General features: G+C 37.4%; 1 protein-coding gene across 4 annotated transcripts in view; it reads right to left on the bottom strand.

The window, feature by feature from the left end:
- Positions 1 to 25,106, bottom strand: part of ibtk (inhibitor of Bruton agammaglobulinemia tyrosine kinase) — a 119,366-nt gene that overhangs the window by 59,952 nt on the left and 34,308 nt on the right. For 3 of the 4 annotated variants that reach the window (XM_073056416.1, XM_073056415.1, XM_073056417.1), the window contains 7 exons: positions 23,388 to 23,498; positions 21,962 to 22,126; positions 20,725 to 20,842; positions 18,731 to 18,911; positions 17,409 to 17,532; positions 4,030 to 4,207; positions 740 to 920 (listed from right to left, as the gene is read on the bottom strand). In XM_073056416.1, the coding sequence (XP_072912517.1) occupies positions 740 to 920; positions 4,030 to 4,207; positions 17,409 to 17,532; positions 18,731 to 18,911; positions 20,725 to 20,842; positions 21,962 to 22,126; positions 23,388 to 23,498 (1,058 nt within the window). The remainder of the gene's footprint in view (positions 1 to 739; positions 921 to 4,029; positions 4,208 to 17,408; positions 17,533 to 18,730; positions 18,912 to 20,724; positions 20,843 to 21,961; positions 22,127 to 23,387; positions 23,499 to 25,106) is intronic. The other variant, XM_073056418.1, reaches the window with a different exon arrangement.

Genomic DNA, 25,106 nt, shown 5'->3' with positions numbered 1-25,106 from the left:
ATAACCCACAAAGAGGCAGGCATAGCTAGGGCCCATGTGAGTGCCCATAGCTACACCCTTGGTCTGGAGAAAGTGGGAAGAGCCAAAAGAGAAGCTATTAAGTGTGAGTACCAGTTCCGCCAACCTGAGGAGGGTGGTGGTGTTGGGGAACTGGTGAGGTTATAATCTAGCTGTTTTGCCCATAAACCAACTAAAATATTAATAAAGTCAGGAGTGGAATAATCACTTCAAAAATGAGTATTAGTGATCACATTGTGGCTTTAAATCATTTAAGGTGATCTTTCATCACTTTTACGCTGGTTAATGAAGTGACATTTGACCAAGTCTGACCCATATCTTTTATAGGAATACAGTACTGTATACTTAATAGAAAAATAATGTAAATTGAAGGCAGCTGAGTCATAGATCAGGCATGTTAAATAGAATAGTTGAACAGACTTCAGGTCAAATCACTAACTCCTGCTCATATACGTATTGATTTCCTACCACACTACATCTGCTATTCTGCCAAAAGTAGTACATCAATTGTGACTTTGACTAAGACAGTTGACTTGGAAGACAATATCCTCTTAGCACAGTAACATTAACTATACTGAAAGTCAGTAATTAGAATGCATGTGATATAATTGGCTATTAGATAGGGAAAGGGTCACAGACAGAAGGGGCTTCCTTTTCATTTGTTCTGCTAGGCAAATGAAAGTTATTCATGGACTCTTGGCACAAAGTAAAAATAAGTTACCTAGTTTTAGGATCGGACTGTAAAATAGCAAAGGTGCGTCCATTTGAATCAGTGGCAACAGAAACAGCACGATGAACACATGGAAGTTTCTCAAGTTTGATCCTTTCATACAAGCTGTTACCCAATTCTGTAGTGTTACATATTTGATCCATAGGATTCTGAAGAATGCAGGAGTATTCATCTAGTTTAAAAAAAAGGAAAAACAAATTTAAGCTATATTACACTTTTTAGTAAGACTAAAATCCAAATAAGATACTGTTATGAATGTACCACAGCTCTGAGGGGCCGAAGGGTGCGGGACCAGCCCCCTCCTTCCGGAGAATCGCAAGATCGCTATTAAATCGGGTCTTGGACCCAGGAAATGAGAGACAATGCAACGGATTTGACCATTGTTCTTAGAGACACCTGTGTGAATTGCAACTCTATAGTACGTGCCAGCTATCAGGGACATGGACACCCTCGGGCAATGTGGGGTGGGGATTGTATCACCCTACCTTGATTGACATTTACAAATCTGCCAGTCATGATAAAAAGGAGACTGCAGGAGGCAGTACCCCAGCGACGCACCAGAAGGAGAGACCATCGCTCATCGCTCCCGTGAGGACGGGAAGCTGTTCGGGAGTCATGTGTGATTCGGTTCCCCTAGCTTGGGGAACGAGTGGCTGATAACCCCGAAAAAGACTTCGAAATGACAACGGGGAACCCACGTTCCCGATTCAACGAGTTGAGTCCAAAAGGCTGGCAAGTTTATTTTCTCTCTCCAACACGTGAGACCCCAGCGGTCCCTGAAAGGCTAAAAGCCTGTATGAACTTCCAAGACTTTGATATTTCCATCGGACAATAGTTTTACCCCTAGACAAACGATAGAGCTACTTCTTATTGTTGATTATTACTATACCTGCGCTTTAGATTGAGTATTGACGACGTATATTATCTGAATGTTTGTATTAACCTTACTTTTGTGCCCCTTTATAAATAAAAACGTTTAAAAATAGTACCATCAGATTTCAGCGGACCTCTCTATCTTTGCTGGTAAGTGACCCAGTTACGGGGTTCGTAACAACATACCTTGGGTAATCAGATTTTGCACAGCTTCCTCCTGCATTGAAAAATAAATTTGAAATGTGTATTGAGCAAATTTTGCAAAGTCATTGCAGCAATTATTTTGTGGTGTGTGAACATAGGAACATTTTTGATGAGAGTAAAATGGCATTCTCTAAAGATTGCACTTTAATTGATAGAGTTCTGCTCCACAAGTGAGAGATATGAGATTATATGAGTGAGAGACAAGTAACAAAATGATCCACCAGAATCAGGTTTACTGCCACTGCCTTGTTGTGAAATTGTGGACTGCAGGAAGTGGCAGTTGGAGAACACACACCAGTCCTCACTGAGGAGTGGGAAATGTGAGCAGCTTCAAGTTCTTGGGTGTCAACATCTGAACAAGCTGTTCTAGGTCCAAAACATTAATGCAATCATGCAGATGGTATGCCAGCAGCTTTATTTCATTAGAGGTGTGAGAAGATTTGGTATGTCACCAAAGAGTCTAGCACATTTTAAAAGATGTAATGTGGACAGCATTCTGACTGATAGCCTTACAGTTTGGTATGGAGGCTTATTGCACAGGATTGCAAGAGACTGCAGAGGGTTGCAGATTCTGTTAGTTTGCCATCAGCACGACCCTCCCTAGCATTGAGGAAATCTTCAAGAGGTGGTACCTCAAGGTGAGATCCATCAGTAAGGACCCTCACCATCTGGCACATGCTCTCTTCATGTTACTACCATCAAGGTGGCAGCACAGGAACCTGAAGACCCACCCTCAATGATTCAGAAACTGCTTCTATCCCTCTATCAGTTTTGAATGGTGCATGAACTCCTTATTCCTTTCTTTTGTACTGTTTATTTGTTTTGCAATATATAGCAGTCTTATGTCTGCCCTGTACTGCTGCTGCAAAACAACAAATTTCACTACGTACAAGGCTGTTCTGCTGATATTGAATGCAAGGTTGTTTTGCGACATCACTCAAGCAGCCAATCTTACACCTGTATGTCTTCTCATCAGCATCTGTTGAGTCTGATACAAATTTCTAAATAATTTGGTCATAAAGTAATGAATCAAAATACAAAATCCATGTTTTAAATCAATATTTTTGAAAACAAAATCAATCTACCTCTTCTCTTTAATCCTTTCCATCTCTGACCACAAGATAAACAAGTGATGAAAAGTCATCAGCCTGAAACATTAATGCTGTTTACTACAGATTCTGCCTGTTGTGCTGAGTATTTCCAGTATTTTCTCTTTTTATTTCCGATTTCCAGCTTCTGCTGTTTTTGTCTTTCAAAGAAAACAGCTATGACCACACGGGTAATCAAACCAGTGATGCAAAATATCAAAGTTAAACTTTGTAGGTAATTTCCTTTGTTGCACCACCATATGGAACAATTTAGAAGTGAGCTGGAAAATGGCATAGCAATATGGAATCTTACTGAATTAAAATGTTAACAAATGTAGACAAATACTGAACAGCTTCTAAGAAACTATGTAAATTCACACAAGTCAATACTTCTGAACGTTTGAAATATTAAAATGTGTTTCTCTGTAAAAGCATTCATGGCCCATTTAAAAAAGTATTACTTAAACATTTAGCAATTTCTACAGCTCAATTTTAACAAATAAAAACCTTAAATAAAAACCTTGTCACATCAATGCATGATCAGGTGCAAGACCTCAGCAAGGTAAAAGCACATACCAAAAAGTTAAACACAATACATCCTTGATAAACGGGCTGTTAAAATTAATGGATGGAAAATCACAAGCAGCTTGAACCTGGATCTACAATAAGCAGTTATACCTGCCAATCTTCACATTCAGGCATTAGAGAGGAAAGCCTGCCTTAAGCCAACGTTCCAATTTTGGCTCCAGTAGGCTGATTCAGCCTTTTTCCAGAAAATGAAATGTGGTTTTGAAACTTAGCCATTTAAATGCCCAGAGCTGGTTAAGAGTTGTATTGTTTCAGTGAGCAAAATAGACTAGAAAAAATAGCAGGTTAAGAGACTAAAATTAGGACAAAATATTCACTTGAACATTTTTAGGCAGAATTTGTATTTAAAGATTAGCAATCATAGATACCATCACTCGGCATGTTAAAGAAAACATACCACCTATATAGCTCAAATTAATTTATGAAGTTGTAAAGCTATAATAAACTCAAAAGCATGCTCAACTAATTCTGCTATAATGTTAAACATTAATCCAAAAAAATTATTTCAAACAAGATTGAAATTTTTACCTTTCTTTTCCAAATTCTTCATTCCTGCTACAGCCCAATTTCCTGTAAACCCGTCTCCATCTTGCGTAACAAAAATCATCCCATTCTTGCTCAAAGCAATGTCAGACATGAAAACCTGTCGCCCATATGCCCAACGACACTGTTTAAACAAGCAGTTTGATGATCTCCAACAAAAAACCTAATAAGGCAAAAGAATAACTGAATTACATACCTTCCTATAAATGAAGAATATTTCTTTAAACAAGAGCTCTTCCTGTATATGCAGAAGATAAAGGAACAACATGGCTATAAGACTCTGAATTGGGAATGATACACTTCAACAAAATTATGCCCCAGTCAAAATTCATGAATTTGCAATGCAACACACAAACGTAAAAAATCTAGACACCTTACCTTCATCAATAAAGACAGGAAAATAAGCCTTTAAGAAGGGTTTCCTAGCCCCATTTTTTTCACTTGCACAATTCATTAAGAGACTGAGATAACTGCAACAGAGAAGCAAGGTGCAGTCGAACGCTGCTAAGCCTGCACACCCAAGCCTTTGGTTGTGCTGGACGAACAAATCTTTTGAACCGCTGGATGCTATTCATATTAATGATCCAACATAATTTTAATTCATTTTGTTTTTAAGATGTTACATAGTAGAATGATGACCACTGTAGTGAAGCTAACATGTTTTTGAAAACTACAGGCACTAGGATCCCAATGGATTATGAGGAGAGCAGGGATGAACCACCACCACTGTCATAAAAATCTGGTGGGATTATATGATAATTGGTCAATATAAACTCAGAAAATGAAGCAAAGTATGCTTGTATGCACAAATTAATGGAAATATTTGAACTCAGTATATTGTATAGCAATAACATTTGGCCCTTACAAGTAAAGGACATTGACCATCTCTAATCAGAGAGATTCTGAACATTTCCCATCATCAGCTATGAAATTGAATTTAAGTTTAATAAAGGTAACCAGAAAACTAATGAAGTGTCTACACGATTCGTATATGTCCTTCTGCAGAGTAAACATGTAATTCTCGCCCAGTCATCCCAATGCAATTGTTAGAACGGATTCAATAGAACATTCTTCTCCGAACATTCAACAATACTACCAGTATCAAATTCCAGAAGTCATAATAGACGAAAAACTTAATTATGTAGACCACAGAAATATTGCAACCAGAAGAGTAGTCAGAAGCTCTTTATCATGCCAAATGATTTGCCTTTTGGCCCCTCACACCTTTCCCAATACTTAAGGGACAATCTAGCAGTGTGCATGAAGAAATATTCCTCACTTCCCTCTGAGTGCAACACCAACAAGACTTAAGAAACTGCCCACTATCCTGGAAAAGCAGTGGATATAATTAGCAATCCAGCCATCGAAAGGCAGAGACTGAGTGCTGTTATGTTAAAATACAGTGAATGTTAAAATACTGCTTAGAAAGTGTACCTTTGCTACAATATCTACATGCTGTAGTGCAGCAAGACATCAAGACTTCGCTAACAACACCATAAAACCCAAGACTACAAGGCCCACAGCATGGAAATTCCACAACCTGTAAAATGGCCCTCCAAATCAGACATTTGCCAAGTGTATAAAAAAAAAGTATCATAAATACTGGGGCAAAATCCTGAAACCAAACAGCACAAGAGGTTTAGCTTCAATACAGACTAAAGTAGATCAAGTATTGACTTAGCACTACCCTCTCAAGAACATCACAGAATGGTCACTATTGGTGGCTTTGCACAAAATTTCCAGAAATTGAAAATATGTGTAGCTAGTTCAATCTATACCTTCAATAGAATTCATTGCTAAAGTTAAAGCTTAACATACTGGTTTCAGCACCTCCAGAAAATTCAAACTTTGGTTATCAATGAGGCTCCAAATTCTAAAGTAAACCACATATTTAAACTAGTTGGGCTTCATTAGAACATCACATTTTCATTCTATCATCAAAACAACATCTTTGTATTCCTTGTGAAGGTCACTTTCTTTCAAAATGACTTGTATGTTGGCTAAAAAGGCATTCTGTTCTTTAGGAATTGGAAAATAGCATGAAAAATCATTCTCAGACCAGTAACTGGAGTTGACTTGTATCTTAGCTACGAAGTTATAGAGCTAAGAAAGCTGAATTTCTGATTCGCTCAGTATGTGATTAATAAAATGGATGTAGAGAGCAGCTCATCCAGCAAAATATAAATAGTAGTTACTCGCAGCAATGGAATAGAGATGAACTTCAGTCAGTAAAAACTAGTATTCATCAATATCAAACTGGTACGACAGCACTTTATTTGATGCAGATATTCTTTCTATCAATAGTTTTGCTGGAATCAAACTTTGTCAACTTTAACCCAGAGGGGGAGAAAAAAGTGTTATTTGTAGCATGAAATTTCCTTTTGTTCTTACTGTTAAAATAAAGTGAATTCCAGTTAATTGGGACACATCCGGACCAATACATTTTCACCAAGTTGTTGCTCCAATTAGCTCAAGTCTCACGGAAATAGTTGAAAAGGTATTAAAAAAAGACAAACTTATTAACAAAATATGTATTTAAATGAAATATAGAACTAGAGCACTACCACTATCTGTACTGTACTATAAAATTGTATATTAGTTCCTAAAAGTTATCGATGAAGTTCATGCAGTGCACGCAATGAACAAAATTGTGCAGACACATAATGTAGATAACGAACCACCTTCATATAACACTATCGATGATCGCGTCCTCCAAATCCTCATTCTCATTGTAGAATTCAAGATAACTATCAATACCTTCAAATTCTTCATAGTTCCTAACATTCTGAAGTAGTGAAATCATTTCATTTTCATTCCGGCTGTTTCTGGCATCTCCATGCCTGAATGCTTGAAACCGCAATGAGCAGTTTCACAGTTCCAATTGTCTTACTGCTCATTTCTCGCCAACTATTGTTGACAAAAATCAGTGCTTTTTGTACACACAAGTGGTACTATTTAAAAGCTACTCACTCTAAGCATGGTGTAGCATTTAATGACCACTCAAGTGTGCACGACTGACACTAGAACAAGTCTCCTGCCCTAATGAAACAGCATAGTGTCCCAAATAAACAAAGGAAAGTCTGGCAATTTTTTTCGATTAGTTTTTGTTCTTTAAAAGCTGCCCTGATTAACTGATGGCTCCATTAACTGAAAGCCACTATCTATTCTAGTTCTGGCCTGACTCTGAAGCTGCAGCAAAGAGAACAGCACAGTAAGTAGGTGGCTTGTATTCATGTAATTGCCATTTGTTTAAAAATTGATGAGTTGCTAAGTGTACAATGTTTCTTGTCATCTATTAGGTTGTGCAATTTTTTAAGCTTTATTATCTTTAATAGGAGCTGTCTGTCCATCAGAAGGGTGTTGAAAGATAAATTTGCTATTACTGCAATATATAGCTTTCTTACATAGTTGAAATTGCTACTCTATGCTGAAAGAAAATTTTAAACTTTGCATTCAAACACTTGTTGAGCTGATTTTACAATCACTAGACTGGACCGGGGATGTGTTGGATGTGGGTAACTATACAATTTAAGTAACATATTTTCAGACCACTAGATGGCACCTGTAACACATTCAGAATCAGAATCACGTATAACATCGTGGATGGTTGTGAAGAAAAAGTATTTCAGAACGTAAACAACACACACAAAATGATGGTGGAACCCTTCCCTGACGAAGGGTCTCGACCCGATACGTCGACAGTGCTTCTCCTTATAGATGCTGCCTGGCCTGCTGTGTTCCACCAACATTTTGTGTGCGTTGTTTGAATTTCCAGCATCTGCAGATTTCCTCGTGTTTGCTCTTTAATTTCAGAATGTATATTACATACATTTCTCTGACATTAAATGTACGTTTGAAACCTTTGAAACATTACCAGCATACGTCATGAAATTTGTTACCTTAGCGGCAGCAGTACATTAAAATACACGATAATACAGAGAAAAAAATAAGTAAATCAATTATGGTAAGTATATATGTATAATAAAGTTAAATTTAAAATAATGCAACAAAAAATGTGAGGTATGGTTCACGCATTCAATGTCCATTTATTAATCAGATGGCAGCAGGGAACAAGCTGTTCCTGAATCACTGAGGATGTGCCTTCAGGCTTCCATACCTGCTTCCTGATGGTAACAATGAGAAGAGGGCAGGTCTTGGGGGTGATGGGGGTCCTTAATAATAGACATCAACTTTCTGAGACACCACTCCTTGAAGATGTCTTGGATACAATGGAGACTAGTACCCAAGATGGAGTTGACTCATTTTACAACTTGCGTAGTTTTTTCTCGCTCCTGTTCAGTAGCCCCTCCCCCCACCCAAATACCAGACAGTGATGCAGACTATCAGATTGCTCTCCATGGTATACTTATAGGAGGTTTCAGGTGCTTTAGGTGAAAAACCAAATCTCTTCAAACTCCTAATGAAATATAGCCATTGTCTTGCCTTCTTTATGACTGTCTCGATATGTTGGGACCTTCAATGACCTTTACACCCAGGAACTTGAAATTGCTCACTCTCTCCACTTCTGATCCCTCTATGAGGATTGGTTCGTGTTCCCTCGTCCTACCCTTTCTGAAGTCTGCAATCAGCTCTTTGGACTTACTAATGTTGAGTGCAAGGTTGTTGCTGTGGCACCACTCAATTAACTGGTATACAGTGTCTTGCTCCTGTACACCCCCTCATCTCCAATCTGAGATTCTGCCAACAGTGGTTGTATCATCAGCAAATTTACAGATGGCATTTGAGGTATGCCTAGCCACATAGTCATGGTTATAGAGAGAGCAGAGCAGTGAGCTGAGCACAATCCTTGGGATGCATCAGTGTTGATCATCAGCAAGGAGATATCATTACCAATCTGCACAGATTGTGGTCTTCTGGTTAGGAAGTTCAGGATCCAATTGCAGAGGGAGGTACAGAGGCCCAGGTTCTATAGCCTTTCGATCAGGACTGTGGGAATGATGGTGAGCTGTAGTCAATGAACAGTATCCTGACATGAGTGTTTATATTGTCCAGATGAAGAGCCATTGAGATTGTATCTGCCAGAGATATATTGTGGTGATAGCCAATTCAGCGTAAACAAACTAAACTTCAAAACAATGTGTATTTCATGATCCAGCAAACAATCAAATCTTCAGATCCATGAGCTACACCATTCTTTAAATAACAATAATGAAGTTTTTTTTGATAATACATGTTGGTACACATTACATCTTAACATGGAACTGGATCAGTCGGCCAAGAAACAGCTGTCATCAAGCTGTTTTCTATACATTTTTAAAACATGGTCAGGAAAATCCCATTAACAAGATAAATTAATCATTGAAATACAATGCGGAATAGGACATTCCGGCCCTTCAAGCTGTGCTGCCCAGCAACCCTCGATTTAACCTTAGTCTAACCACGACATAATTTACAATGACTAATTAACCTATCAACTGGTACATAAGACCATAAGAACAAAAGAAATGGGAGCAGGAGTAGGCCATCTGGCTCGTGAACCTGCCCATTCTATAAGACCATGGCTGTTCTGGCCATGGACTTATCTCCACCTACCTGCCTTTTCCCCATAAACCTCAATTCCCCTTCTATGCAAAATTCTATCCAAATTTGTCTTAAATACATTTACTGAGGTAACCTTCACTGCTTCATTGGGCAGAGAATTTCACAGATTCAACACCCTCGGAGAAAAGCAGTTACTCCTCATCTTCATCCTAAATCTATTCCCCTGAATCTTGAGGATATGTCCCCTAGTTCTAGTCTTTGGACTGTGGGAGGAAACTGTACTGTCTGGAAGAAACCCATGCGATCACGGGAAGAACAGCAGTGGGAAATAAACCTGGGTCATTGATACTGTAAAGCACTGTGCTAAACACTATGATACTGTGTCACACTCAAAACTTCAAACACAAGTTTAACTTCCAGATTACATAAAACAGGTGGTCCCCATTATCTTTGTCATTCATTGGTCGAATTAGTGCTATTAAGATGACAGTATTACCCAAATTTTTATATTTTTTCCAAGCATTACCAATTTTTATTCCTAAATCTTTTGTTGATATTATTGACTCAAAATTAACCTCGTATGTGTGGCAGAATAAAAATCCTAGATTAAGTAAAAAATATTTACAGAAGCCTAAGGAGGAGGGTGGTTTGGCTTTGCCAAACCTGAGATTTTACTATTGGGCAGTTAATATTCGATATTTAATATTTTGGACACAAGAATCGATTATAGCATCTTGCCCGCAATGGGTAAATTTGGAATGTAAATCTGTACAAGAATTTCATTGTTTTCTATTTTAGGATCTTCGCTTCCTTTTGCTTTATCTAAATTGAATAAACAATTAACTAATCCTATAGTTAAACATACATTATGAATATGGTTTCAATTTCGTAAATTCTTTGGCTTGAATAAGTTTATCTTATCAAGCCCTATTATATCTAATTTTTTTCGGCCCTCTTTTATGGATCACGCCTTTGTATTATGGAAAACAAAAGGTATAACATGTTTTCGTGATCTATTTTTAGATAACAGTTTTATGTCCTTTGAACAGATATCTAATAAATATAATTTGCCTAAAACTCATTTTTTAGATACTTGCAAGTTAGAAATTTCTTGAATAATATGTTAGTTTTTTCTGAAATTATGTCCAATGGACATTACGGAATTTTTTTTAGCTCTGAATCCTTGCCAGAAGGGTTAGTAGCCATCATTTATAATATGATCATGAAAATACAGCCAGAAGTATCAGAAAAAATTAAGAAGGAATGGGAAAAAGAACTTCATTGTCTTATACCCACTGAGCAGTGGGAGAAAATTTTACAATTAGTCAATTCTTCTTCTTTTTGTGCTAAACATGCCTTAATACAATTTAAGGTTGTACATCGGGCTCACATGTCCAAGGATAAACTTGCTCAATTTTATTCTTATGTTAATCCAACCTGTGACAGATGTCATTCTGAAGTTGCTTCATTGACCCACATGTTTTGGTCTTGCCCTTGCTTGCAAAATTATTGGAAAGATATTTTCGGTATTATTTCAACAGGAGGGCACTCTACACTAGGAAGGGAGATATCATGAACAACAGCAACAACTCAAAAGAGAAAAAGGTGTATTCTGGGCAACAGAGACCAGAGCTTGAGAGGGAGTAAGCTCTAAAACATAATTTAAAAACAAACATAACACTAAAAATGGAACATTAAATAGATGAGCTTTTTATTCCATGTAATTCAATGCCAATTTTGTAGCCAAAATATTTCTTTACAAAGGCCACTAGATGGCACCCATAGCACAGCATATAATTTTCTTCACCTGTAGCCCGAAGCTCTGAATCTGTATCAAGACTGACAAATTCACACAATTATGAAAGCTGTTGAAGAGAATGCTTCATTGACAAATTAGCAGCATACTGGTACAGTTAGTTGAACCACTGCCAAACAGCACCAGAGGCCTCAGTTCAATCCTGACCTCAGATGCCGACTGTGTGCAGTTTAAACATTCTCCATGACCATGTGAGTTGCCTTCTACATCCCAGAGATGTGCTGGCTGGTGGGTTAGTTGGGCACTATAAATTGTGTTTAGTAGTATAGATTAGGGTTTTTCAACCAGGGTTCCATAAAAAGTTGCTAGGGATTCCACGAGAGATCGTGCTTTTAAAAAAACATCGTTTTTTGATCTTCGCACAACGCATGATGCTAGCGCTCGCAGTAGTGAGCAGCCCTATTAGCAATCTTGTTAGAGGTCTCTCAGCCCAGTAATGGCAGTGTGCAGTCACAGTAGAGCCTGTGTTTATTTGGTTGAGTCCATTCTCAGTTTTTAGCGCAAGTAACAGGAGGCCATTGATAATTGCTGAGCACTGTATTGCATGGAGGGGAGGATAGAAGGCTGATGAGAAGCGTAAAGTGCGTTTTTTGAGCAATGAATGGATTCGCCAAACTTCAGCTGTGACATCAGCCTCTCCCTCCTGAATTACCTCTGCCAACTTCCCCTAAAGCACCACTAACTGACTTATAACAACCAACAAACTACCAGTGTAGTAGAAAATTGGAGGGAAATTTTCCATTCTAAAGATGGTCCAGTGTGGCAATTTTTGAAGAAGAGGTGTGAAATGAGAGATGAGTTTTCTAGGCCTGGGCCTGCGGACAATTCTGATAAGGTTAATGATGAAGAATTACAATCTTCTTGTCAAAGACGGATCAACCTGATGCAAAGGCACCAGTACCAAGAATGCAATAAGACCATAAAACAAACAATAAAATCTTTATTCTTTATTCATAGCATGCTATGGGGGAAGTTACGGATTGATATCCCAAAAAGCCAGTCCGGACACTTCCCTGCCCCCGAAGCACAATTCTTCACAATCATAACAGGAAATATTATAATAACACAAGTCAATACAGTCTTAGAATAGTTTTGATCACATGCTAAGATACAATTATATGTAAAATCTACATTGGTTATAATTATTTTCTGCCAAGGCTAGCATGAGCCTTAGTTCCTCATGTTGACACCTCCTCCCACTCTCAAACGTTCTATCCCCCCCCCCCCAATGACATCCTTCCCCCTATTTAGTTATGTTATACTTGAAAATGCTTTGTGCGACCAGACAATTCCTTATTTGGACCTATGTCTAACACTAATAGGGAACAATGTCTGGTACGTCACTTGTTGCTGGGTAAGGTTCCCTTCTGGCTGTCCAGCAACTAACATAAGGTATCTATAAGGTAACTGATCATTAGCTAATCATTGTCTTTTACTCTCTTTTAATCTATACCCCTATTTACCTATCCCTTTACTGCATCATCCCCCCCCCCCCCCCCCCGAGTCATTTCACTGCACTAGTGCAACAATGGACACAAAAAAAGTCCATCTTTACAATGGAAGTTACTTATCAATGGGTTTTACATAAACTGCTGATCCAAGTTGCCTGGACTGTGGTAAACGACTTACAAATGCAGCAACAGCTCCAGCAAAATTGAAAAGATATTTAACTACAAATCATAGCCATATGACACATAAAAGTGCTGATTATTTTAAACATCTATTGGACTCTCAAAACAAACAAATTAAAGCCTTTGAAAATAAAGTCACAGTCAGTAAAAAAAAATCCAGGAAGCAAGTTATTTAGTAGCTTTAAGACCAGTTCACGAAAGAATGTTTAAAAAACTGAAAACCTGGACAAAGAGCACACCAATCTCCTGCTACACACAGTAATCTGGTGACTTAGCAGAGGAAGGCTTCTCAACAGGGTGTATGAGCTGAAAGGTGAATTGCAGAGTACCTTCAAGAAAACAGTAGGCCAAATTTTGCTGAGTGCTTTGAAGATGAAGAATGGCTGCAGAAACTAGCCTACTTAACAGACATTTTTCATCAAATGAACCAGTTGAACAAGTCTCTGCAAGGCCCTGCAGAAAGTGATTTGACCTCAAATGACAAGATTCTTGGATTTAAAAGGAAACTGAATCTTTGGAAAAATTATATTGCAAAAGGAAATTTTGAAATGTTTCCACTGCTGCTTGGGCTTGAGAGTGAGGAAGGATATCTGAACGTCTTGAGTCTAATTGAAAACCACCAGGAGGAACTGCAGAACAAAATTGAGCAGTATTTTTCCTCCCTTTCAACACAAGTGTATGACTGGCTGAGGGACCTTTCTCTGAATCTTCTGCTCAGCCTGCGAACTTGACTGGAGATAAGAGGAAGAACTTTGTGAACTGCACTCAAATCATGCACTCAGGATGAGATTTACTGACCCGCCCCTGGATAAGTTCTGGATTTCTGTGAAAGAAAAGTATCCTGCCATTCCTAGGAAAGCAATGAACATGTTGCTGCAGTTTTCAACTTCTTAAATGTGTGAACAAGCTTTTACTTGTTTAACAACTATCAAGAGCAAGGACAGAAATTGGCTCATTTTGGTTAAAGGTGAAATCCATGTGTGCTTATTTCGTGTGACCCAAAATTGAGAAATCTATTATGTTTGCCATAAGAGTTTTTAAAATTTATGTAAGGGAAAGAACAATTAATTTCAAGAAAGGTACACTAAAAATTCATTCTCTACCCAAAAGGGTATTTACAATTATTTTTGGATTATTGTATCTATAAATAAACTGATCATACTAACATATCAGGAGCTGTGGATATAACATATATGCAGGGGTTCCTGAGACCTGAAAATTATTTCAAGGGTTTTTCCAAGGCAGAAAGGTTGGGAAAGGCTGATATAGATGAATGGTAGAATCTGTGGTTAGTCAAAAACCAAAAAACAGCTTTAATATAGGTTGATGTAATTAAGTCAGATTTATTATCACTGACATATGGCGTGAACATATGAAAAGACAAAAATCTATAAGCTACAAATATAAACAAATAGTGCAGAAATATGAAATAACAACGTAGTGTTCATGGACCATTCAAAAAGTTGATGGCAAAGGGGAAGAAAGCTGTTCCTAGGTCACTAAATGTGGGTCTTCAGGCTCCTTTACCAATTCCCTGATGGTAATAACAAAGTGGCATGTTGAAGATGGTGAGGGTCCTTAGTGATGGATACCAACTTCTTGAGGCACAGCTTCTCGAAGATGACTTTAATGGTGGGTAAAGTTGTGCATATGATGGAGCTGGGCAACTGCATCACCCTCTGTAGCCTCTTGTGCTCCTGTGTATTTGAGGCTCCATACCCGGCTGTGATGTAACCAGTCAGAATACTCTCCACCATATTTCTATGGAAATCTGCAAACTCTTTGGCATCATAACATATTTAATCAAACTCCTAACAAAGCATAGCTACATGCATGCCTTCTTTGTTTGGCCTACAGCAGATTTCATGCTGTATGACTCTTGTTAGTTTTCTATTTCATTTTGTTTACAAATTACCATACTGTAAGCTTCTTACCCTTACAATATGCAAATATATAAAGGTACATCTGGTTTTGGGTGGCGGGGCCGAGATACGTCTCTACCAAAGGATGTGCAGGGTGCTGCTTCCCTCCGCTAACCTGCAAGTCACCCTTGGGCAAGGTGTAGCACCTGCTCAGCCCCTATTCAGGATCACAAGGTCATGGGAGTATGGGTTGGATGGTTTTATGAATATTTGGTGCATATCTCAAGTCCTGGTTATGCAACCACTGATGCCAGACAATCTCCAAAGGGTAGTGATAATGACTAGGGTCACCCGTCTTGTAAAGACATTGTCCAGAAGGTAATGGCAAATCACTTCTGTAGAAATATTTCCCCAGAACAATCATGGTTATGGTAAGACCACGATCACCCACGTCATACAATGCAGTACAGAATGAATGAACAATATTTTGTTTAATTAGAAGTCAAAGTACTACTTTGTTTCTGTCCCTTTCTGATACTATTACCTCCAACTGATCCTATTTAAAGTTCAAAGTAAACTTATTATCAAAGTACATATATGGCACCATACACAAACCTGAGGCTCAATTTCCTGCAGGCATTCAAAGTAAATACAAACACAATAGAATCAATGATAAAACTGCACACAAACAAAAGATGTGCAAAAGATAATAAACTGTAGGAAAAAAAAGTACAGTCGTCCCTCCTTATCCGCGAATTCAACCAACCGCGAATACCTGGAAGTGCTCTTCCAGCACTTCTTGTTTGAGCATGTACAGACTTTTTACTTGTCATTATTCCCTAAACAATGCAGTACAGGCAGTCCCCGGATTAAGTACGAGTTCCGTTCCTGAGTCCGTCTTTAAGTCAGATTTGTACGGAAGTCGGAACAAGTACATCCGGTGTTATTTAGCGTCAGTTAGTCAAACGTTTGTCTTAGTATATAGTATATATTTTACCTTTCTATGCATATAAAACACTTAAGAAACATACGTATTCCCATAATTAAACCACTGCGTTGCTTAGTAATAATCGTAGCTTTCATCAGGGCAGGGCCTTTCACATGCTCCATTAAAATTGTTCCGATCGTTGACCGACTGTAGCCTAACGCTTTTCCAATGACCGATGGCGATTCAGCTCTTTCCGATCACTTTATTACTTCCACCTTATTTTCAATCGTGATTGTGATTATTTTCGTGAACAGAAACACTGCAGATTCAGAGCTACTCTGGGTCCTAATGCCCACCGCTTTGAATATGTTAAATAAAGTCCAGGGTTCCGCTGGGTCCTAAAGACCACCGCACTGATTCAGGTTAAATAAGGGACTTGAGCATCCGCGATTTCTGGTATCCGCGGGGGATCTCGGAACTAATCCCCCGCGGAGAAGGAGGGCCGACTGTAATATTGAGGACATGAGTTGTGGTGTCCTAGAAAGGGAGTCCATAAGTTGAAGCATCAGTTCAGTGTTGAGGTGAGTGAAGTTATCCACTCTGGTTCAAGAGCCTGATGGTCGAAGGGTAATAACTGTCCCTGAACCTGGTTGTATGGGACCTAAAATTCCTGTATCTTTTTCCTGACGGCAGCAGTGAGAAGAGCATGGCCTGGATGGTGGAGTTAGAAAGGAAATTCCAGTTCTTTCTGTGACAAAATTTAGATAAATAATTTCCTGCAATTTGTGAAGAACCCAAAACAGACTAACGAATTTGAAAAAACAGAAGCAAAAAAATTACAAGCATGTTGAGCAGTGGTTAACTGTTCTCAGCAACAATGCTAAAAATATCTGAGTATTTCACAAACCTTCACCCTTCAAGTAAATCAAATTATAAGTGTTGCTTCATCATCACCTCTCTTCTGTCTTGTTAATGGAACTGGCCAAAGATGGTGGAAGTCCTTGTGTAGCATTTTTATACCATTTTATTGCCTTGCTGACTATTTAAGATGACATTAGGAATCAGTCACACATTTTGGCACTGAAGTTATGTGCTCAGCTGGCTTCCTAAGGGTGGCAGTTTTCTTCCTCTAAAGGTCATAAGTGATGTGGCTGGTTTTTGTAACAGACCTATAACTGTTCTGTACAAGCAACTTTAAAATGTCATATAACTTGTTGATATTGGTCTCATAAGATAGTATGACAACTCTGCAAATGCTAACAAAAAATGAGAAGTAACTGACTATTTTTAAGCATGGGTATGAAGCTGAGTAAGGAGAGAATGTAACACAATACCTTCAGTATATCCTTTCCCACACAGCTCATTCCTTCATAAGCCAGCAGAACACAGTCATTTAAGTGCAGCAAATACAAGAGAAACAATTAACTCTGATCAAAGAAACATACTTCAGTGGAGTCACAAAACATTCTACAGCACTTGAGGCAACTATTCGCAATTTAGGAATGCCATCCAGCTCAAATATATGCACCTCTGATCTAATGTGCGCGATATTCTAATACTGTGTTACTATCCCAGTACATAACAGGGGAGGGAGAGGGGAGGAAGTAAAATATATCTCTACTTACCCTGCCTGCCTCGTCCAGAGCCAGGATACAAACTTTTTCACCCCCTCCTTCATGAAGTACCTGTGGATCAACCTTGTGGTCCAGATATCCACCAGTAACAAGAACTTTCTTCAAGTTTAATTGCCTGCACAAGTCCAAAGAAACAATTAAATTTAGTACCTCTGAAAAAAATTTCACGTTCATGAAGATGCTCCTTAAATCTCTGATTTTACTAACATTATTTCAGTCACATCATTTTTGCAATTTTATTCTAGTATCTGAAATGTATTTTTTAGTAACTCTCACTTAACTACTGGAGCTGCTAGCTCATCTTACCATATCCTGGATTTATTCCTTAGTCTATTTAAAGTTTTATGTATCAACACGAGGACTGTCTTTTTTTTCCCCAGACATTATCAATTGAAATCATTTAACATTTCCTCAATGGATCAAGTTACCTACACTCCAAATTAATTTTCTTTTTGTTTACTTTCTCCAATGCTGGTAAATCTTTTGCAGCAAGGTGGTCAAAGCAGCACAAAGTACCTTTAAATTGTTTAAATGTTGACAGTAATCAAGCTAAGCAATATTGTCATTACAAGTGTAATTATAAATATATAACAGTGCTCATACTGGGTTGTTTTTTCCACCCAAAGAAAATATTATTTCACCACCTTCCAATTCTTATAACATATCCATACAAGTTGTAGGAACAACCTACAGGAATTATTTACATCAACAGGCTTAACTTAAAATAATTTAGATAATGGCACAAAGGAGCAGTTTAAATTAACAAGTACCACTTTCTGAAAAACTATTAATACTAATTACAAATACAACATCTAATCTGGTTATTCAAAACGTGGTCAAAATATTGCTGGCCAAACCACCACCAAATGCTCCCACCTCCCCCACCAACTAAAGACAGACATTCTGGCCCTCATGGGGAGCTTACAAAATGTATGATAGTTCAGAGAATCACTGGTTGAAAAAGCTAGTTAATTCCACAAAATGGACATTCTGATCATCATCCAAAATAAAATACAACAGATGCTGGAAATATGAATTAGAAAAAAGAAAACGCCAGAAATACTCCAATCAGGCAGCATCTATAGAAAAGAGACTTTTTTTTAAAAAAAACACAAATGCAGTCTTACTTGCTTAGTACTTCAATATTTTTTATTTTTTTGTTGAACTTTATGGTGGATTCCCCAAACTATGCCCCTATTATCTAAGGATGTTCCATAACACAGCCTCATAAAATTGAAGACCAGTAGGTGCTATAAACCACTTCTAAACATTACCTCTATAATAGTTAAAATAAGATTAAAGAAAATAAATACCTTGAAGCAATCTTTTTGCACTGATAGCCTGTTAACAGGTAAACATCTCCTCTTTCTGTAACACAGACTGTGGCTCCATCACTTGCTGCTACTAGAGAGATCACTACATCCTTATGATGCAAAGCAGATACTTGACGAGGTACAAGCACACAACGTTCCCCGTTAGGATCCATTAAGTAACCTGAGTCAATATTACAACAAACTGTATATATTAACATATGGGGGTATTCAAAGGCATTCACAAGCATGCAAATAAACACTTAACCTTCAGTGCCCTAAATACAAATCAGCAATCATAGTTATCTTAAAAACTCAGAATTACAATGATAATATGCTAATATATTCAGTATAGGTTTACAAAACAACTTATTTTGGCCAACCATAATTCCCATAATTACATGTTTAAAAAGACATCAGTTTGATGTCCCCAATAGCCCCATGAGCAAACGAGAGATTGAGCTGATGGTGGTGGTGGGACAATGTTAATTTCATCTCTCAATTCAAAATATTTAATAACCCTGCTCTCAAATAACTCCAAGTCTCTGATGTAAAACAAACAGAGCACTTACACTTCAAATTACATCCAAATACAGATGACCCTCAAAGTTAAAATCTCACACTAATGCACTATAGTGTGAAATTCTAAAGATGACGCAGAATAATAGGACTTTATGCTTTATACTGACCTATCATGGGATACAAAAAGTGAAAACATTTTATATTGATACAATAAAAAGTGGAGGACCACCCAAACTAAAAAGAATAATAGTAATTAGTCTACATAAGCACTTAATTTTACTACCAAAAATATGCCAAGTGGCTTACTTGATAAAGTATTTTTTTTTTAATTGATAAATCTTCATTCCAACAATAAATAGTAACTATATAAGGTTTACATCCTGATTTCAGAATGCTGCAAGCTTTTTTTAAATGCACATTTAGTTACCAATCAATTTGTCTGTGGCAAACATTGATCGATGGTGTGGCAATGGTAAAAAGATACAACTTATGAAGGAAATAGGATGAAAAGTTCACCATGTGCTTCATGATGTGTAAAAGAAAGTGAAGGTTGCCACACTCTTCAGTCTGATGGTTTTCACTTTGGAAACCATGTCACTTAAGTCCAATAGTTTACAAAGTGGAGATGAAACTCTCGGGCAAACACGAGGAAATCTGCAGATGCTGGAAATTCAAACAACACACACAAAATGCTCCTGACGAAAGGTCTCGGCCTGAAACGTCGACAGTGCTTCTCCTTATAGATGCTGCCTGGCCTGCTGTGTTCCACCAGCATTTTGTGTATGAAACTCTTGGGTGAGTCTTTTTAAATGGATTGTTATTTCCACTCATCTAAACAAACACTGACTAGAGAACATACTGTTGGATCATGAGAGTGAACAACTTAAAGTGAGTTGCCTGAAAACAACTTTAAGTCACTGGTTTTATCGGAATTTGTTCATTAAAATTCCTCCATTCACCCAAGCAACTAACAGTCTCAATAATAAAAAAGAAACAGAGACAATGTGATTCACACATTCAGTTTGTGCAAAGCTTATTTCCTGGCATACTGGAAAGTAGGCTTGCTTCAGTTCCTTTGAATGTGAAGTGCCAAAATGAATGGTAGATCCACTGTGTCCTTAAAACAAAATTAAGGCAAGCCTTACCACCATGTCTAACAAATGACAGGGACTGACACACTTAGTCCTCTAAAGTGATGAAAAGTGAAATTAAATCATGAAAAATATTTGCCAGGTAGCTTGCAGAATCAGTGCACAGATGTGACTTTGATTTCAATTTAGTTGCACTTAGAGTGACAATAAGAACAGCATTTCTTAATGCCAAATCAAAAAATAGCTAATTTAAATAGTAAGAAGATTGAAAATAAATCAAATTCCTTGCATAAAATGGCAGATGAGGGAGGATTGGGAAGGGTTACTGACACAAAATTATCATGAATTACTAGTGCAAGAGACAAATATAAAATCACATCTTACCAAGGTGACCACCATTAAGGCCCATGGTATACAGAGCATCCTTCGTCCACAGAACAGTGTGAAACCTCCCCACAGCGACTCCAATCACAGTTCTTCCTTTAAGGTTTTTGGGCTGCACCTTTACAAACATTTTAAAATATGTATTTGCATAAATACTAAGCAAAGAAACAGTAATAAGGTCCATACTTATCCTAAATTAGCAGACTCAAAGATGAAACCTTTCAAAGCACAAGTTCTAAAGACTAGAGGAATTAAGTTCAGTATAAAATCTTAAACTAATTTCAAACTATTTTAGGACCTGCTATAAAAACCTACTCTCTTGATTTTATAAACAAGAGCCAAATTAGACAGTTCAAGATTAATCAAGATCGATGTATTGTTTAAATGTAGCAGTTATGTCGAATTTTCAAATTCAATATTTAAAAAATGCATGAAACTTAAACAAAAACTTCTAGTTGCACATTAGAATAAAAAAAGATCACTCCCTACTTGTACATAGTTCTTTCCTTTTGCTTGTTTTTTCTTTCCACTCTTTTTATAAGTGTATACCTCAGATAAATACTTTATGGAGATTTGTGATATATACGATTATATGATATACATGTACAATGTCTGAAATACATCTTATGAAAATGTTTGTTTGATGATGAACTTCAATAAAAAAATAAATTACAAAAAAAAATAGAATGAAACACCAAAAATACTATTAACTTGTAAAAGTAAATATCTAGCAAGGTAAGTGCAGAGTAAATACTTCCATAGCAAAGTCTCATAACACTTTTCTTTTTATTATAAAAGTACTCCAAAATAAACTGCTTGCTCTTTCCCCTTTAGTACATCCCTTCTATGCTCAATTACATATTAAATTACCTTCTGAATGTTCCTGTCTTGAAAATAATATTAAAAAAGGCAAAAATCAGAATGGAATTCCCACCTTACACCAGACAGATCATTCAGATTAGTACCAAGAAAATGTCCTACAGTCTCTTAAAAGCTTGGCAAAACTAAAAATATTTATACAGCGAATACTTCCCATCATTGTACACTTCAAACAATTCTTTAAAAAGATTTACCAATTGTGCTGCTACGATTTCTAGTTTGCACAAAGATGTGAGAAAGTTCAAAATTACTTATCATCAAAATATGTATATGTCACTATATATTACCCTGAAAAAACTGGCCTATGATAAGTATCAATTCCACTTTGACAGTACCCTAAAGAACCTGCTGTGATTACCTGTCTTGGTAAGCTACTGCTGGGCAGGGGAATGCCCAGCTGATTATAAGTATTCAGTCCAAAAGCATACACAGATCCATCTTCTGTCAATACAATGGTATGATCCTTTGCAGCTGCCACCAAAGAACAACGGTGGCTTGCTAATCCTTCCACCATTCGGGGAACCTAACAAAACAGCATATATATAGCAAATTGTACTCAAAAAATTTCAGTAAAATGGCTTACGTGTATCTTTTAACAATTTCACCAAGCAGCTACGAAAAATAATAAACTGTGAACCTATTTGAATGTTGCCATCAAAACAACTTCTCACACAACATCAGCAAAACTAGAAAGTTTATGTTAACTTCAGGAAGGAGGTGGAATGCAAACATGTGCCGTCTACACTGGGATGTTAGCAGCCCCTCCCTCAGTCAACAGGTTTAAACTTCCAGGCATTAAAATATTAGATGACCTGCCCTGGGCTCAACACATAGAAAGTGCACCATTACGTTCATCGTTACTTTCTTAGTAGCTTATACAGATTATTATTGAAAGTATCCCAAGTGGTTACATCATGGTCTGGTATGGCAATATGAACGTGCAGAAATGTAAGCTGTGGAGAGTAGCAGAATCTGCCCAATACATCAGAGACACATATTTGCACCTGGTTAGTATCCACAGGAGCACTGCCTCAATGCGGCACCACAGTTAAAAATCCTCACCACCCAGACCATGCCACCTACTTATAGTTACCAATGAGCAGGAGGTTCAGAAGCCCAAAGTCCCACCCATCAGGTTCAAGAAGAACCTCATTAGACCACAGAAGAGTACAGCACAGTATAGGCCCTTCAGCCCACAAAGTTATGCCAACATTTAACCAATTCCAAGATCAATCGAATGACTCCTGGTAACATGCCTCCATTGTTCTTTCCTCCATATGCCTATATAGGAATCTTTCAAAACTCTATAATGTATCTGTCTCTACCACTACCCCTGAAAGCACATTCCATGCCCCTACTACACTCTGTGGGTAAAAGAACTTACCTCTGACATCTTCCCTATACTTTCTTCTAATCACCTTAAAATACTCTGGCTTGGCAAGTGGTGGAAGCTGAGTCATTACTTAAAGAGGAGATGGATAAATGCTTGGTAAGTAGAGGAATTGAGGGGTATGAAGATACAAGGTCAGCTTAGATCCAGTATTATTCATATTAAAAGGGAGACAGTTATGAAGAGCATGATTGTCTACACCTATTTTCTTATACTCTTGTTCTTCTGATCTATAATGAATATAGGTCCAATCTACTTAATCTTTTCTCAGGGTACTCTCTCTGTTCATACTCTAATACATAAATTATGTTCTCTTTTCCTAAAAAGTATAAAAAAATACAAAGAATATAAACTGTATATAACTGTAATAAATAGCTTTTTTAAATTTACATACAAGGTATGTTTGTTCATCTCCATGCCCAAGGCGCCCTCCCTGACCATGACCGCAAGTATAAACTTGACCTTTCTGGGAGAGGAACACAGAATGGAACTTGCAAAGCACAACCTGGAAGGTATTAAAAACACAGTAAATAATTTGAAGAGTAAAGATATTTTTGTTGCTTTTGATTTTACACATCTGAGTGCTGAGAGTCTCGTTGGATTATGTAATTTAGTTTCCATTTGCAACAGAAAGCAACATCTTGACCTTTTTACAGCAACAGCTTCAAATTTGGTTCGATTGGCGTTTTCCGCAAAACCAAAATGGGTAGAATAAATTTGATGTAAAACAATACAATTCTAATCCAGTAGAAGTTCAAATGTGCATATCAATTAAGAAATAAGAAAGCTGTGCCAATCTACACCTCAAGTCTACTCTGCCACTTAAGATCAAAGCTGAGTGACTTAACATCCAACAACCTTCTACTACTGAGAATTCCAAACATTCACAAACGTCAAAGAAATTAGTTTTCTGATCAGCTTAAAATGAACCTTCCTTTATCTTGAGACCATGCTAGAACCTAATGCAAACATCAACACAGCAATCTACCTGGACAAGACATCTCAGAATCTCAAGTTATTTTTCAGCTAGATCACATCTTATTGGTTCAAACTCCAAGCACAAGCCTGTACTACTCAAACTTTCCTCATAAGGTAAATACCATGCACCAATCTAGTAAACTGTCTTTGCACTGCCTCCAAGACAAATACATGTTTGCTTAAACTGTACACAGTAATTCAGAATGGTCTTACCAAAGCAAGATCTATTTTTATTGAAACTTGTCCAATTGGAACATACCTAGCTTTCAACTAGTCTCGCGAACAACCTACTAAAAAACAGTCCATGAGTAAAGCAGTAACCTGAAGATTTTCTGAACCAGCAAACCATTGGTTAGGTTCAATAACCAAGACATGTTCTGCATTTTAAAAATGCATTTGTGAATAACAAACAGCATAATACTCCAGTTTTGAATTACATGCTATACTATTCAAAACTTAGCAACATTGATTTCATTCACCTCACAAAACACTACATAATTTCCATAAAATGCACAATTAGCAAGTTCCATGTCCCTTCCATGAACATTTAATTTGGCTGAATTCATCATCCTTTCCAATACTGTTACCAGCAATGCCTATAAATAAATTATTTGAAGTGAACTACAAAAAGCAATACACTGAAATTACTTTTCCAGGCAAATGTCTAACGCTGTTCATAATATTAGTGAGTCTCTACCCAATCTGTTCAACTATGTTGACGCTGAAATCCTAATCCATGCCCTAGTTGTCGCTTAATTATTGCTACCTACTCCTAGGTGGCTCTTTCATTCTATGGTCTACACATCTGAGTTGATCCAAAACAATAATTCCCCTGTTCTAATTCCCCATTGCTTTTGGATGCAGCTTGTTTCTCAGTTAAGTTACTCAATGATTTTACAATACATCTTTAAATCTTCTCCTTCCAGCTATGTCACTGCCTCTCTAATCTCCTCCAGTCCTTCAACCATTAACTCTCTAATTCCGGCCCCTTTCATACCTTTAAAATTAAGCTCTCCAAGATTGATGACAATGCCATAAATGGCCAAAGCTCAAACTCTTGAAGCCCAGTTCTAGGCTTTTCCCACCTCTTACTGACCATTTGAAATACTCCTCAGGACATACTTTCTCAAGTTAC

This window comes from Hemitrygon akajei, chromosome 9 (genome assembly GCF_048418815.1).
Source record: "Hemitrygon akajei chromosome 9, sHemAka1.3, whole genome shotgun sequence".
NCBI classification, from domain to species: Eukaryota; Metazoa; Chordata; class Chondrichthyes; order Myliobatiformes; family Dasyatidae; genus Hemitrygon; species Hemitrygon akajei.
The sequence above is the reverse complement of the archived record's forward strand: the minus strand, read 5'-3'. Positions and strand labels throughout refer to the sequence as shown.